This window comes from Abramis brama (assembly GCF_963993115.1).
Source record: "Abramis brama genome assembly, chromosome: 10".
Taxonomy (NCBI): domain Eukaryota; kingdom Metazoa; phylum Chordata; class Actinopteri; order Cypriniformes; family Leuciscidae; genus Abramis; species Abramis brama.
In genome coordinates, this window is record NC_139972.1 from 23,901,097 (window position 1) to 23,916,840 (window position 15,744).

The following is a 15,744-nucleotide window of genomic DNA, read 5'->3' on the forward strand; positions in this document are numbered from 1 at the left end:
CAGGTTTGTTTCTTTTCATTCTTTATTATAATTTGTTAAACTATCCAGCTATTGATATTATTACAGTTATAGTATATTCTATAGCAAGTACATTATAAAGTCAAAAGACTAGTTTTTTATATATATATATATATATATATATATATATATATATATATATATATATTGTACTATATTAAATTATATATTTTATACATACAGAAAGGAGACGCATAAAAAGATTTCTCTAAGGACTAATATTCATCTTGTCAATGGAAAACATCAGCTTTGTAAAGCATTTTGTCATAGTGGGCTTTCCTGGACTTCAGCCTCATTACTATGGCCTTGTATCAGCACTTCTGTTTTTTGTTTATGCATTTACTTTGGTGGGAAATGCTGTATTTTTTACATTGTTTGTAATGACTAAGAGCCTTCAGAAGCCTGTTTATTATTTCATTTTAAATCTTGTTGTGTGTGATGTATTATTCAGCACCACAACATTACCAAAGATAATTAGCAGGTATTGGTTACAAGATGGGACCATTTCATTCTTGGGTTGCTTTGTTCAGATGTTCTTTGTACATTATTTAGGTAGTGTCTGTTCACTTGTTCTGGCAATAATTGCTATAGATCGCTATGTAGCAATATGTTACCCACTTCAATATCATAGTATCATGACAAACAGAAATGTGCTCTTTCTTTTTTTTGGCTCTTGGATTTTGGGCTCCTTAGGCCCGTTGGCAATGGTCATTCGAGCTTACCCTCTCCCTTATTGTACAGAAAACACCATTATACACTGTTACTGTGATCATTTTTCCATCACAACACTGGCATGCACAGACAGAACACCATATAGTGTTCCAGCTCTCATCTATGCCTTTGCAATACTGTTGGGGCCCTTTGCTCTTATTATTTTTTCATACTGCTCCATCTTTGCAGCAGTTATGCAAATTTCAGGTACTCAAGGAAGACTGAAGACTTTTTCCACCTGTAGTCCTCAGCTCATCATAATTGCTCTCTTTTTCCTACCCAGGTTATTTAATTATTTGTCTGGCAATATCGGTATAAAATTCAGCACTGATTTGCGATTAGTCATTATTATGATATATAGTCTGCTACCACCCATGATCAACCCCCTTATTTATTGTTTGAGAACAGAAGAGGTAAAAAAGGTATTTAGAAGTCATTTTCAAAAGAAACAAATTGGTTTTCCTTTACGGTTGCTCTGATGTGCTTTATTTAAATAGGTGGTTAAACTGTTGCCATTGTCTTAAAGTCCTCAACTTTAGATAATATCTCCATTTTACAAAACATACAACATATTCCAGTAGTTTTTGAACTGGACTGAATGCCAGGAACAGTAATGTAAGCCTTTTGAAGGTCTCCTGAAAATTGATTTTTAACTTTCAGCAATTACGAAATTTGTGGTACCTTTGATTCCAACATTTACAGTGCTTAAATTATATACATTCAGTATGTTTGTCATGAGACGGAACATAAAACCTAGTTCCTGTTAATATTTCAGATGAAAATTACTTATGTTGTTGAACCTATTGTATTTGTTGTTTATATTGTTATAGTTTGGGAACTTGTACGTGCACACGAGAAACACTAGCTGGGCATACTGGAAAATGTGATGTAAATAAACCAGAAAGAGTAATGAGTGAGACAAACATTTTCTTTATGTGCAAAGAAAATGTCAGACAGAAAATGTCAGACAGCAGGAACATAACAGCTCTTGCTTAACATTAAGTCAGTTCAAGAAAATCCCTTATATGGACAAAGAGTGTTTTGACTGATGAAATATGAAGACAATAAACATAAAACTGCAACAATTTTGGTTAATCTGTGTTTTTCTAGACATCTCTGGTATTTTCATAAGAATAAAGTGCAATTATAAAGCAATGCTATTCGACATAGCCTTTATCACTCTATAGAATACTATAAAACTAGAATGTACATTTCCTGAAGAAAATGTGAGTGGTGCTTGCAGTGGCAAAACTCGGCCCTGGGCAGATGCTAACATATTGTGATACAACGTTCTAGTATAATTTACCATGATTTACCATGTTTCTAGCATGATTTACCACGATTTACCACATTATAGCATGATTTACTACGATTTACCACATTCTAGCATGATTTACTATGATTAACATGTTGCTAGAATGATGCTAGCATGATTAACATGTTGCTAGCATAATGTTAGCATGATTAACATTTTGCTAACATGATTAACATGTTGCTAGCATGATGTTAACATGATTAGCATGTTGCTAGCATGTTTTAGCATGATGCTAGCATGATTAATATTATGCTACCTTGATTAGCATGTTGCTAGCATGTTTTTAACAAAAGATGCTAGCATGATTATCATGTTGCTAGCATAATGCTAGCATGATTATCATGTTTGCTAGCAAGATGCTAGCATGATGCTAGCACATTTTGACTTGTTTTTATCATTTTTAATCCTAAGATAATTGCAATTAGCATGTAGCTATTCACAACTAGCATGTATAACGTGGTGAAAGTGCTGTTTGTTAGCATGAGTCAAAAGAGCCAACCCCCATCTCTATACAATGTTCTGATGCAGAGATATAGGTCTTGTTAAACGGTTGCTAGGGTACTCTGTTTGGTTGCAATGGAGTGGCTTGGCAGGTGCCAATAATGAAATTCCAAAGGCTGCTTGTCAGTATGAATAATATAAACCAACTCTATGACGTTCAGATTTGAAGATATCCCTCTTTAGGTTTGGGTTGCTAGGGTGCTCTAAATGGTTGCTAGGGTGTGGCTAGACAGTTAGCAAGCTTAAACCAATAGACTGGAGCTGCGTCCGAAATCGCGTACTATGTGAGTAGGTACTACATTTAAATTAGAATGTACTTCGCGACCGTTAAAAAAGTACAATCTATATAGTATGAATAGACCAATTTCGAGCCGACGTCACAGTTACGTCACGGCGTTAGCTGGTGGCAAAACAAAGGGAAAACTGGAGGCGGCCAATACAAACCAGCACAGATTTGGCTACATAATAAGGAGCTTAAATTATTATTATTGCTCTTGTTGTGTTGTTGGGTGCAAGAATCAACGGAGTACAGGCTCCAATTTGAAATTTTATGTTATAAAATATAATGTTTATAATGTTTTCTAAATTATTGTGATTATTTGTGAATCATCTAGATTGTACACATTGTTTTGATTGATTGTGACTAGACTTTTTGAAGAACCTGGTAAGAAAGTGTAATCAAATACATGAAAAAATGAATATGCTGTATCTGAAATTTTTATTTCTAGAAAATATTCACATCATTAAAATTGCACGGTAATGTCAATCTTTACATTGTCGTCTTCTGTCTGGCCGTGGCGCTGGCTAGGCAGAACTTCGGATCGTAGGCTACCACACAAGTCTTGTGACCATTTAGTACAGTTATAGGTATCTAAATAAGTATATGCCCTCAGTTTCTCTTTACCCTCGGTTTCTCTGTCAGGTAGGTGTAGAAGTTAGGCCACTCAACCGGAGGTAGCGTTGACGTTAATCCTGTCAGATTGTCCATCCACTGAATGCAAATCTGGGATGTCCGTTAAAATTAACTTTTGCAAATAACAATCGCAGTCCTGCGTGACCTTGCACATTAAGATAAAATTGGATTTTCTCCAGTCATTGTTAAAAAACAAGCTAACAAAACTTGCAAACTAACATTAGTGAAGCGGCCATAGGGATCGTTCTGCCACCACGTAAGCTCCGCCCACAAAAAAAAACGTCACCATGTTTACCAACTGAAAAGGGGTCTATTTGGTTGTTAAGTCGTGACGTCACCACTCTCCGATAATACTGTTTCCGGGTCCAAAGTCCGCGTCCTCTCTATCTACCTACCGCTTTCGCTAGTGTTTTTACAATGCTGCAGTGCTGTGTCCCGTGTTGTTTGAACACATCTGAGTAAAAAAAACAAACAAATGACATTCAGCTGTCATTTTACCGATTTCCCTGTGACGACAAAGAGAAGAGGAAATGGCTGCAGTTGATAAGGTAAGTTACAAATCTTAAACGAATGAAGAAATTTTGGCGCCAGTGGGTGCTAACGTTAGCATCCACTGGCGCCGAAGCAAAACCAGTGCTTTGAGAAAAAGGCTTATGTAGTCTATGGGTTTTATGTGTTGTTTGTTGTTATAAACCCAAATCTTGCATCATGTTAGGGTTGTCAGGCATTGTTCTGTGCTGCCTAGTTAAGATGAAACTAGCTAGCTAAGATTAGCTTTGGCAATAGTCAAAGATAAGCTGAAGCACGAACATGTGTGTACGTAGCAAGAAAAAAACCATTAGACCAGTTTAAGTATTATAATCTGCTAACGTTTCTCATTTCTATAATACATCTAGGACATTATTAATATAACTCTGATTATATTCGTCTGAAAGAAGAATGTAATGTACACTTAGGATGGCTTCAGAGTGAGTAAATCATGGGGTAATTTTCATTTTTTTTTGTGAACTATTCTTTTAACTGTAAGTTATTGTACATACATTCGTTTCTGAAAATTTGCTTGAAGTAATCAGATTTAAAAGTAATAAACAGGTAAATGGGTGTAACGTTAATGAGAAATGTTAGCATATTATCATACTTTAACTGGTTTAATGTTTTTTCTTGCTATAATAGAGTATTGTTGGAGGGAGTCTGAGATATAAGATCAGAATCATTATTAATGGCCCAGGTATGTTTACATATTTGACTCTGATCTTTGCTCTTAGTTAGTATACATACACAGAACAAGCATAAACTAACAGGACAACAAGCTAAATAAAAACGGACACAAACTACAGTGTACAGTACACACATGCACACACTTGAAACAAAACATTTGTAGACAGCAATTATTGCCAATGACTGCTTTAATGTTATTGTAGTGTGTTCACATGACAAATAATTTAAGTAATATTAAAATTTATTTTGTTTATAATTTTTTTTCAGACAAGGGCTTCACAATTCAGGACATTTTGCCAGAAGGAGTTTCCCTGAACATCCCGTCTTTTCTCGTCAATGGACCGTTTACCCAGGAGGAAGTGAACAATAACAGACTCATCTCAAAAGCTAGGCTACAAAATTAGCCCATGATTTACTCACCCTGAAGCCATCGTCATTACGTTGTGCGTCAAGTTCAAGGGTTACTCTTTTAGCATAAGCTTATAAAGCTTAGAAGAGCCAGGACATTTTTTTAATATAACTCCGATTGTATTCATCTGAAAGAAGAATGTCATATACACCTAGGATGACTTGAGGGAGAGTAAATCATGGGCTAATTTTCATTTTTGGGTGAACTATACCTTTAACTATTGTACATACATTCATTTCTGCATATTTGCTTGCAGAAATCAGATAAAAAAAATTCAAAATACAGGTTAATGGGTGTAATACATATGTCTGTATATAAATAACTGTACATATAGTTTTATTTGGTTACTCTATATTTTAAGGTGTCAATGTTACAGTATAATTATATGTTGAAGTACTGAGTAATATTAGGGTAGGATTGGTTGAGGGTTAGTTGCATGTATTTATGCGTAATGTACTGTTATTGCTATGGTAAGTACATGTAACATGTAAAAAAGGAAAAAGTCCCTATTCTCTGCAGCCTGCAGGATAGTCTTGGTTCTGGCTGACCACGGACACGACTTCAATCACGCAGTTTCCAGACACTGTCCCATCCGGAGATCCACCAAGCAGGCCAGTATCAGATAGGAACAGTCCTCCTCCTGGGTGACAGGTCTTTTGATGCCAGCTGAAATAATGGTATAAAACTGGTTATAAAAATGAATAGTAGTATTTAAGATAATTTCAAGTGATGATTATTTCTCAATTTAACAGTATTTTATTATGATCATTCATAGCACAAAATCTAAGCTTTAAAAAAAAAAAAAAAAAATTCACAGTGTACATCTCAGCCTCACTGTCTTGCAACTATATTTCAATGTGGTGATTAAAGCTCACAGTCATGATTTTTAGCTGAATTACAACACACACAAGTGCATATTAGAAGAGATTCATAAATATGATTAATCTTATTAGCAATAGCTTTAAACCCATAGACTGTAAAAGTTTAAACCACATTACGTATTTAAGAAAATAATTAAAACCAGGCAACATCAACAAACTTATTACAAACCTCGTGTTGTGGTTGGTGTCATCTCAGACACTCTCTTGGATGCAATTTCGTCCCCCTTCGGAGTGTTGGCCTTCTTCCACACACATTCCACGTCGGTGCGGGACACATTTTTCTCAACTCAAATCAACAAAGCTGCCATATGATGGCACTTGTCTCTGCCGATTACTTGACTGCTTGGCCCTCAACGTGAACCTATATTGAAAACAATTTAACCCTAACACTTCTAAAAAACGATGTTTATCCTTATACTTATGTAGCCATCCCGGGGCTGTCAGATCATACTAACGTTACTAAATTGACTAGCCTAAGTTCACTAACTTAACCCTCTAAAACCTGGCAGTCACATATTTGCCATTTCATCTTCGATTACATCCACAGTTAGCAGTCCTGAACATGTTTTCTTTTTAAAATACCTCATCCAGAACATGGAATATCAAATTATGTCAACTAAGTTAGCTGGCTAGCTTACAGCTAACTCACCTCAACCTCGTAACTTAAATCTTCTTTTTCATTGATGCCTGGACTCTACCCTTAATTATGCCACCTGATTGATGAGCTACACTAACCACTTTGTTGGAGTTAAAAGAATTTAAACCCTTTTTGACCGCCAATGTTGCCTCGCTAAAGAAGGACGTGATCGTAAATAAATTTACTGGCTCCGCCATTGTTATTTCTGGACGAGCGAGCGGAGCGCTTGGACCCGAAAAGGCTAAACGTCACGCGTGACGTCAGACTTAACAATCGGATATGAGTAGTATGGATGGGGTCAGAGCCCGTCTACGGAGAGCCTGCCCACTCCCTATTAAGTCCTATTGTACCGAATTTTGGTTGTAGTTCCACCAGAGTTCCACTGGGGGATATCGCCCATGAGTGCAAAATGAATGGGAGTCTATGGGGCTAGACGGCTAAATTTGTCTCTTTCACCCGATTGCCGTTGAGAAATCTCAGATTTGATTGTAGGTTTTGCAAGTTCAATATGGGTTATAGGTCGAAAGTTGAATGAACGAGTACTTATGTCCTTTCGATTTCTTACAAGTTGAGTTGTTGTTGCCCATAACACACTAGCATTCTGCTAATGAACGCTGATTGGTCAGTGAAGGACTGATTACAACCAGAGATACCGCTTGATGAAACCAAAAACTCGTCTAGCACGTGTATTTACCTGTGTCAGCTGTGTTGTCGATGCCTCGAGAGAAAAGAAAGTGCAGAGTGCGAAAGCACCAAAGTGACTGAAGGATTACCGTAAAGCAGTATCTCTGGTCGTACAATGTGTATGACGTCATTGACACTTTAAAACACTTTTTAAAGCAAATAAGTTACTCTAAAAAATCTAACACCCAGCAATGTGTAATATCTTTGCATCTCCTTTCGAATACAACATTCAAATTACTAGACAAAAAATATCCTGAGAAAAGTGGATTTTGATGGATATAGGGACGTCCCGCGTGACGTCACGCCACTTGGAGCAGCCATCTTGACGGAATAGAAAATGCTAAACCGCCGGTGATACTACAACTCGTCACGAAAAATTCCTATCATGCCCGAGCGATGCTGTGCAGTTGGATGCGATCATCGGATACGTGATCATACAAAAGGAATATCTTTCAGGACACAGGACCTTATTACAGAACGTAGGGCCTAATTATATGAACGCGTTATCACCGCAGTAGAACCAAAAACATTTTTATTTTTTTATTTTAGAGAATAATTGCACAACCTATTCGATATTCTATAGTAATTCTATAATTAAATAAACTAATCGAATATTCAAAAATTGTGACTCATCTCTGCATGTAATCTCTTGTTTTTTCCCCCAAATCTTCACTCACGTCTCGATTTTCGAAGGGGATTATAAACGTTTCTTCCTAGGTTCGCTTTTAATTAGGCCTATTCATATTCTTTATTGTGGTAAATTAGAAAAACGTTGTAGGACAGATAGCCTACATTTTTACTTGCATGTCAGACTCATTTTAACAGTTTGTGTTTGTTATTATTAGACATGTAAGTTTATTTGTAAAGCGTGTTTCACACGCGCGGGTGATTTTTATTTTCGCTTTCTCTGGCAGCGCAATATCAAACATAGCTTAAATGTCTTGCCCTTGTAGAAAACATGAAGATACCAGAAAAAAAGATTGATGGTCTCTTTCCTCCTCGTGTCCCACATCCCTCTCAAAGCGCAGAGCGGTAGGCTTCATGTGGAATACGCGTCTTTGTGTAGAATTTATTAAACAAACTTTTTTTTTTATAGATTTAACTTATTATATTATTTAAGTTTCCAATATTTATTCTGTCTAGGGGTCACGTGACTGGGAGATCCCTATAGCGCCATAGACCTCCATTCATTCTACACTCGTCCTGTGAGCGCCCTCATATGGAATCAGATTGGAACTGCAACCAGTTCAGAAGCCGGAAGTTTACTGAGAGTGGAAGTTCTCCCCTTATTAAACATTCTCTGATGGAGTCCAGACGTAGTACATGCGCCATGTTGGAATTGTCACGTGACATACACTGTCATAACAGTGCAAAAATTTAAAGAGCCCATTCCACTGACTGCACCAACTTCGAGCAATGTTTTTAGTTCTGCTTTCGTCTGCGCTTTTATGTCGTTCGAGCTCACAATCCAGAGGCATCGGTCAGCTACTCGCAGATCACGCCTTCGTCGAGGTCTTTTGCTGGATTTCTCAAATAACGTAAGTATCATAATTTATTTAGCTAATAAATTTTACCTCAGAATAAAACACAAACACACAAACCTGTGAACAATAGCTGCGTTTACATGGACACTATAATCGGATTGACGGCTCAATCGGACTAAAAAACCTTCATGTAAACACCTTAATCGATCGATTGAGCTTGATCCGAATGAAATTTCGATCGGATTGAAAGGGGTGGTTTATCCCTTTTGTAATCCGATCAAGAGAACATGTAAAGACTTGATCGGATTGAAAACCGAAACTGAAAGGACTGCGCATGTGCGATGACGTTAAATAGCGTAATGACGTATGACGCGCGGAACGAGCTGTTATTCCTGTTGAATAAAGTGTCATATTAATAAGTTTCCCGTCATTCTAAAATTCTCATTTCACTAGCGCGTCTGTGAAGTGAAGCAGGACAACGTCCCACCAGTCCTTGTTTTGGATTCTCATCCACAGACGTCTGGTTTTGGCCGCGGGGAAGGGCATTTTTACTGCGTGATCAATAAGCAGCACGGCAAAACGGTTAATATGCTCTAAATTATGACCAGAGACGAAATAATATTACGTCTGCTGTTTAAAACAAATAAAGAACCAATAGATGAGAATATTTATGCGCGAACAGCGGGAAACTCTGTATATTCGTGCAGTGTGCGCATGTCAAAACATCAGATCCGATTTGAAACTTGTGACATATAAACGCGCACATCAACCCGATTACTTTATTTATCATTCATGTAAACACCTTGTTCGGATTCATCAATCGGATTGATTTCATTCCGATTGTGTCCATGTAAACGTAGACAGATGTTGATTTTTGGTAAGGAAAAAGTCATTTATTTGTTTGTGATATTACCATCGATGAATAAACATGAATGAATCAATAGAGATACATATATATATATATATATATATATATATATATATATATACATACAAATACATCATAGGCCTATATAAGAAATGGATCATATACATATAAATATAAATACATACATTATATGTATAAACTAGATCTGTAAAGCCGCTTTGTATCTCTGTAAAGCCGCTTTGGAACAATCTACATTGTTAAAAGCGCTATATAAATGAAGATGACTTGACTTGACTAGATTAAAAAGTTCTTTGAGACAAACTTTAAGTTGGCTTGAGAAAGCTGGACCAGAAAGTTTGAAGAAGTTAAAAGTAGTTTGAAGTTTAAATTAGTTTAAAGTTTAAATTAGTTTGAAGTTTAAAGTAGTTTAATGTTTAAAGTAGTTTAAAGTTTAAAATAGAAGTTTAAAGTAGTTTAAAGTTTAAAGTATAGTTTGAAGTAGTTTAAAGTTGCTAGGGTGTTTCTAGTGGGTTGCTAAGGTGTTCTGGGTGGTTGCTAGGTGGTTGCTAGGGTATTCTGGGTGGTTGCTATGGTGTTGCTATGCGGGTACTAGGGTGTTCTGGGTGGTTGCTATGGTGTTCTGGGCGGTTGCTAAGGTATTTTGGGTGGTTGCTAGGGTATTCTGAGTGGTTGCTAGGTGGTTACTATGGTGTTTTAGGTGGTTGCTATGGTGTTACTAGGCGGTTGCTATGGTGTTATGGGAGGTTGCTAAGGTATTTTGGGTGGTTGCTAGGGTGTTGCTATGGTGTTCTGGGTGTTTGCTAGGTGGTTGCTAAGGTATTTTGGGTGGTTGCTAGGGTGTTTCTAGGCTGTTGCTAGGGTGTTCTGGGTGGTTGCTATGGTGTTACTAGGCGGTTGCTATGGTGTTCTGGGTGGTTGCTAGGTGATTACTATGGTGTTACTAGGTGGTTGCTATGGTGTTCTGGCTCTTTCAGCTTCCCTCTCCTCCATCTCTCGGATCACCTCCTCAAAATCTTTTCTTTTCCTCCCCACTCTTACGCTCTGACCTCACTGAGGATGGAGAGGTAACAGCAACATCCGGGCCAGATGAGTCAATAAGGGTGGGTGGTGTTATGGAGGGTCTGCCCCCTATAGGCTAGTTGCATGTGGCCACCATGTTGGATTTCTGATCAGCGAGTGTGGGGGTAGACACTTCCGGTTTCGAATTATGCCCGGTGCAGGGAGCTGGAGAAAGCCAAAAATTATCTCTTATAGTTGTTTATAGAATCAATTATATCACTTAAAATACTACTAAGATCCTTATTACTATCACACGAGCCAATGGCAATTAAATGCACGGATGCATAGTCTGATTAATGAATGAAATACAACTGTTCACAAACAGAATATTGTATTTGTCATGCTGCATACGCAATGATAATTATGCCTACTGTAAATATAGAGTTACAACTACGATTAGAGTTGTTTGCATAAAATGCACCGTGAACATTCACACGTTTGCCCTGTAATAGGCTACAATTTATCTCCATAAATACTATTTTCTCAATTCTGCGCATATATTTTCACTTATTTACATCAATTGCTCGAGCAATATTATCATCACATATTTTACATTTACATTTTTAATTGTAGGTACCACAAACAATTTAATATAGCTAAATTTGTGTATATTTTACACATTGTAAACTACTGTATGTGCTGCTTATAAACAACAGACAGATGATGATTTATGAAACAGATGGTCTTTACTCATCTCACTTGCACAAAATAAATGCAGTAATAGAAAGCATAGAAACGCACAGGTGAAATACACTGAAAATTATATGCATTTAAAAATTTGGTTGGGTTGAAGTCATCCCTCCGGATCTTCTGCATCCACTCAGCCCGTACCGCAGCGTCAACAGGGAATGCATGAAAGCTGACTTCTTTGTTGTAACGTGACGGAACAGTACATAACGGCACACAACAATGAAGTGCTGAGGCTGTCACCCTCTGAGAGGCAAGTTGCCTCTCTTGAATCCTAAAAACACTCATTGTAAAATATTATCTCTCTGTAATGGAACTCGGTCGCTGTTGTCTCTAGCTCTAGTTGTCTCCCACTCTCGCTGTCAGATCACCGGAAGTTTTCACCGGAAGTACTGGCCCACACACTCAAGTTCGAATGTCAACGGTCGCCATATTGTGCACGGAGCGAATTGCCTCATCCATGGCAGAATACCATTTCCAGGATGCTGCTGTAACATCCCCATCCTCAGTGCTTACCCCAGTCTGTGGACATTTCAGATCCTACAAATATTTGAAGACAGTCAATTATATTGTAAAACATATGATTCGTTAAATTATTGCATTACAGGGCCAAACATGAGTATGATTAAATCATGACAGAATTCTCATTTTGGGGTGAACTACAATAATAAAAAAAAAATACTTTGTATTTTTGTTTAAGGTTTTCCCTTTTTTTTTTTTTTTATCTGAACAGCAGACATTTTGCCCTCTAGCCTCTGCTCTGTGATTAAAAACTCTGCAATAAATGCACAGAAATCAAGCATAAAAGGAATACAGTAAGAGCTTGAGTAGAAATGTTTACATCTACAACTAACTTACCATTGAATCTACAGCACTTAAATAAAATGACATATTACATTTGTCTTGTATACTTACTCAAAATTGTATTATGCCCTTTTATTGCAGCATTTCTTTTTCCAGTGAAGAGGGCTTCATTAGCCACTCTCTCCACTCTATTAGAACACGGGTGTGTTCATCAGCCCCTGCAAAATCAACACAGAATTTAACATGTGATGAGGTAAATCTATTAATGTTACATGGACAAGCTGAGGTACACTTGTTAACAGTAGCTTGCTATGTAGCCAACAAATATTTCAACCCTGGTATGTTTAGCAGCCAGAATTTAAAAATTTTCAGGGGGAGAAACCCCCTGACCCCTCCTAACATGATCCATATCACCCATCAGAAAACAATTGCAACGTCTCAGATTGTGCCCCCCCAGAATTTTGGCTTGCATGACGCCCCTGTGTGAAATAATACTGTTTGGGTACGCATTCACAGTCAGCTCCTGAGGGTGCTGGCAGTGTTCATTGAGAAATATCTTGACACGTACATCCGTGCGCTGTAGGATGTTTCCGCCTCGCACTATTGACTTTCTTCTTAAGGGATGAAAGCCAAATATTGAAATGGCTCGAATCTCGCATTTGCTCGCATTCAACTTTAAAGTGTTAGTTTCTTTTGTTCATGATTTTTTTCTAAATAAAAATCAGTAAATTTATTCTCGTTTTTTTTTTTGTCTATTTAAATTCTATTTACAAACTCCCCACACACAATAATGGTCAATAACTGTAATTTGTTGAAAGCTAATCTTTTTCTGAAAAAGGTGACACTTTGCACATTAAGATAGCACATTGTTTTAGAATTGTACAGTCCAAAAATCTAAATATGTGAAAAACTCCTATTTTAGCTCTAGGTTCTAAAGGGTTAATCAGATTCTATAGCCTGGACATTCCTTCTACGCCAGGCACTCTAGTGCTCTCGTCTTAAGTGTGCCTGTGCGCAGCTTCACACTGGGACAGGCAGGGCTTGTTGTGGCATAGTGGGTACTCGTTCCCCAAAGTGTCGTCATTGACGCAGTTCGAGCTCCCTTGAAAGGGAACGTCTCGGGTTATGACTGTAACCCATGTTCCCTGAGAAGGGAACGAGACACTACGTCCCTTCGCCACACCTTCCCCTGCCTGGGAGTGACTTGCTTCATCGCAAAAGCTAACTCTGTTGTGTGTCGGCGTCCCTTTGTAGCTTCCGTGTATGCCGTCACGTTACGTCATGACCCCAGCACCAATCAGGATTGGATTAGTTTCATTCATAGTTCTGATACGTTATGCTAAGGGCGTTCCCCAAAGTGTCATAATCAACGCATTGTCTCATTCCCTTCTTAGGGAACAGGGGTTACAGTCATAACCTGAGACGTTCTTTCACCATTCCCGGTCTCTAACACACACTCATAGCGTTTGTCATGGTCTTACAGATGTCAGAGCAGAAATGAAAGCTGATGCTCTCTTTATGTTTTTCCGTCGTCTCTGTGCACGTTCATATGTAAATTGCGCAAGCTTACGTTGTCCATTAGATTGAAAGATCTAAAAAAAAAAAAAAAAACATACATTTATCCACCCATAGACCCTCCCCTCGAAAAAATCAGTAAAGAAGTGACGGATTAAAAACTTGAGATCCAAACGACCAAAATGCATCTTAATACCTGGTATAAACTGGCCCAAAGGTTCATAAACGTTCCCTCCGAAAGTTTAGGTTGCCATTGGCTCACTGACCCCCTGGAGGATTGACCTCCACAGAAGTTAAAGGCCACAGTCCCAGTGACCCTCCCTCTCTTCCTTCCTTCTCCTGATTGCTGTTTGTGTGAAAAGACTGGACACATCCAGTCCGACCGCGGGACCTTTCCCCTGGTGCGCAGCTGGAGGGGCCTCAAGTTACTAATATTTTAACTTCCTTGTCAACAACAGAGTCAGGCTATTCTTCATTTAACGTGGAAGAAATTGATTGCAACTTCAACACCATCAAACTTCTGAACTATTAAAGGGATAGTTCACCCAAAAATGAAAATTCTGTCAGTAATCACTCACCCTCATGTTGTTCCAACCCCATAAGACTTTTGTTCATCTTCGGAAGACAAATTACGATATTTTTTATGAAATCTGAGAGCTGGATCACTCCTCCATAGGCTTCTATGGAATCGAATCTTAGTCACACGCATCACTCACATGACCAGCGTTGGCCAATAGTGAGCCTACGTGGTGACGTACAACCCAGAAGCGCTGCACTGTTACACTACGTGAACTCACTCAGGCCCACACAGACGAAAATGAATAGTTGAATAAAGTCGTTATTTTTGGGGGGTTTTGCGCGCAAAAAGTATTCTCGTCGCTTGATAAACTTGTGGTTGAGCCACTGTAGTCACTGTAGTCAGGACTATTTTAACGATGTCTTTAATAACTTTTCTGGGCCGGCAAGTTTCGATCCCATAGAAGCCTACGGAGGAGTGAGCCAGCTCTTAGATTTCATCAAAAATATCTTAATTTGTGTTCTGAAGATGAACAAAATACTTACGGGGTTGGAACAACATGAGGGTGAGTGATTACTGACAGAATTTTCATTTTTGGGTGAACTATCCCTTTAAGACTTTCTCCTGGACTGCATCTGGACACTTTTTCAACAGCTGAGGCATTGCATGCCATGTATCATAAATTCAACTTACTAAACAGTGGTTTAGTATAAGCTGTAGACCCCTTGTTAACAAGGTGCTTTGAACTAAGAAACTGTTCTTGTTCTGTTCAGGTGGTTGACTGACTCTTTTCCATAGCTTCATTCCCCTGTCTCTATTTAGGTTTCATTCAGTCACTTTCACTTTCCATTTTACCCATGTATGCATGATTGTGTGTGTGTTTGTTTAGATTAGTTATGTGTTCGTGATTTAGCTAAATAAACTTTTGTTCACATTCATGTGAGTTTAGATTCTGGTCACTGCTTGTAAATCAACTTTTATGATGTGATTCTGTGACCACGAAAAATATCCTTTCTGAGAGTTGATAGACGGTCAATACCGAGTGTTCGCTGGACGAACAGAATAATTTATTGTAATATTATTTCAGCAAATAATTCGATTACGGACTAAGAACTTCAAGGTTATTTTGTCACTGTCCCTGGAGCAACTGCGTCATCTGCATTTCTCCCCATAGTCTTCATAATTTACATGTCTGATATAAACGAACTGTGACAAGCACATCTCAGTGTAAGGAGCAGAATGCACTTTAACAGTAGCCTGTGAAACAGGTGTGGCAGGTTGTTTCTCTTTATTATTTATTATTATTTGTAAAATTATCCAGCTGTTATTATCGTTATAGTGTATTTTAGTAGTAGTATTGGAGTATAAAATCAAAATACTGTTTTATTTTTAAAGTGTATTTTTAAAGCTGTAAATATTGTACTGATATTAAATGCAAAAATTTCTTCATACAGAAGATGAACAGGCACACAAAGAGATTTCTGTAAGGACTAATATTCATC

The 15,744-nt window shown here is 37.9% G+C and overlaps 1 protein-coding gene across 1 annotated transcript; it reads left to right on the forward strand.

Annotated features, from left to right (window-relative positions):
* Positions 1-251: 251 nt before the first annotated feature.
* On the forward strand, positions 252-1,208 carry LOC311091579 (olfactory receptor 2AT4-like; the record flags this gene model as incomplete). Its single annotated transcript, XM_084127569.1, has 1 exon — positions 252-1,208. One exon carries the CDS (start codon positions 252-254, stop codon positions 1,206-1,208), a length of 957 nt encoding a protein of 318 aa, XP_083983695.1.
* Between the last annotated feature and the right edge of the window lie 14,536 nt (positions 1,209-15,744).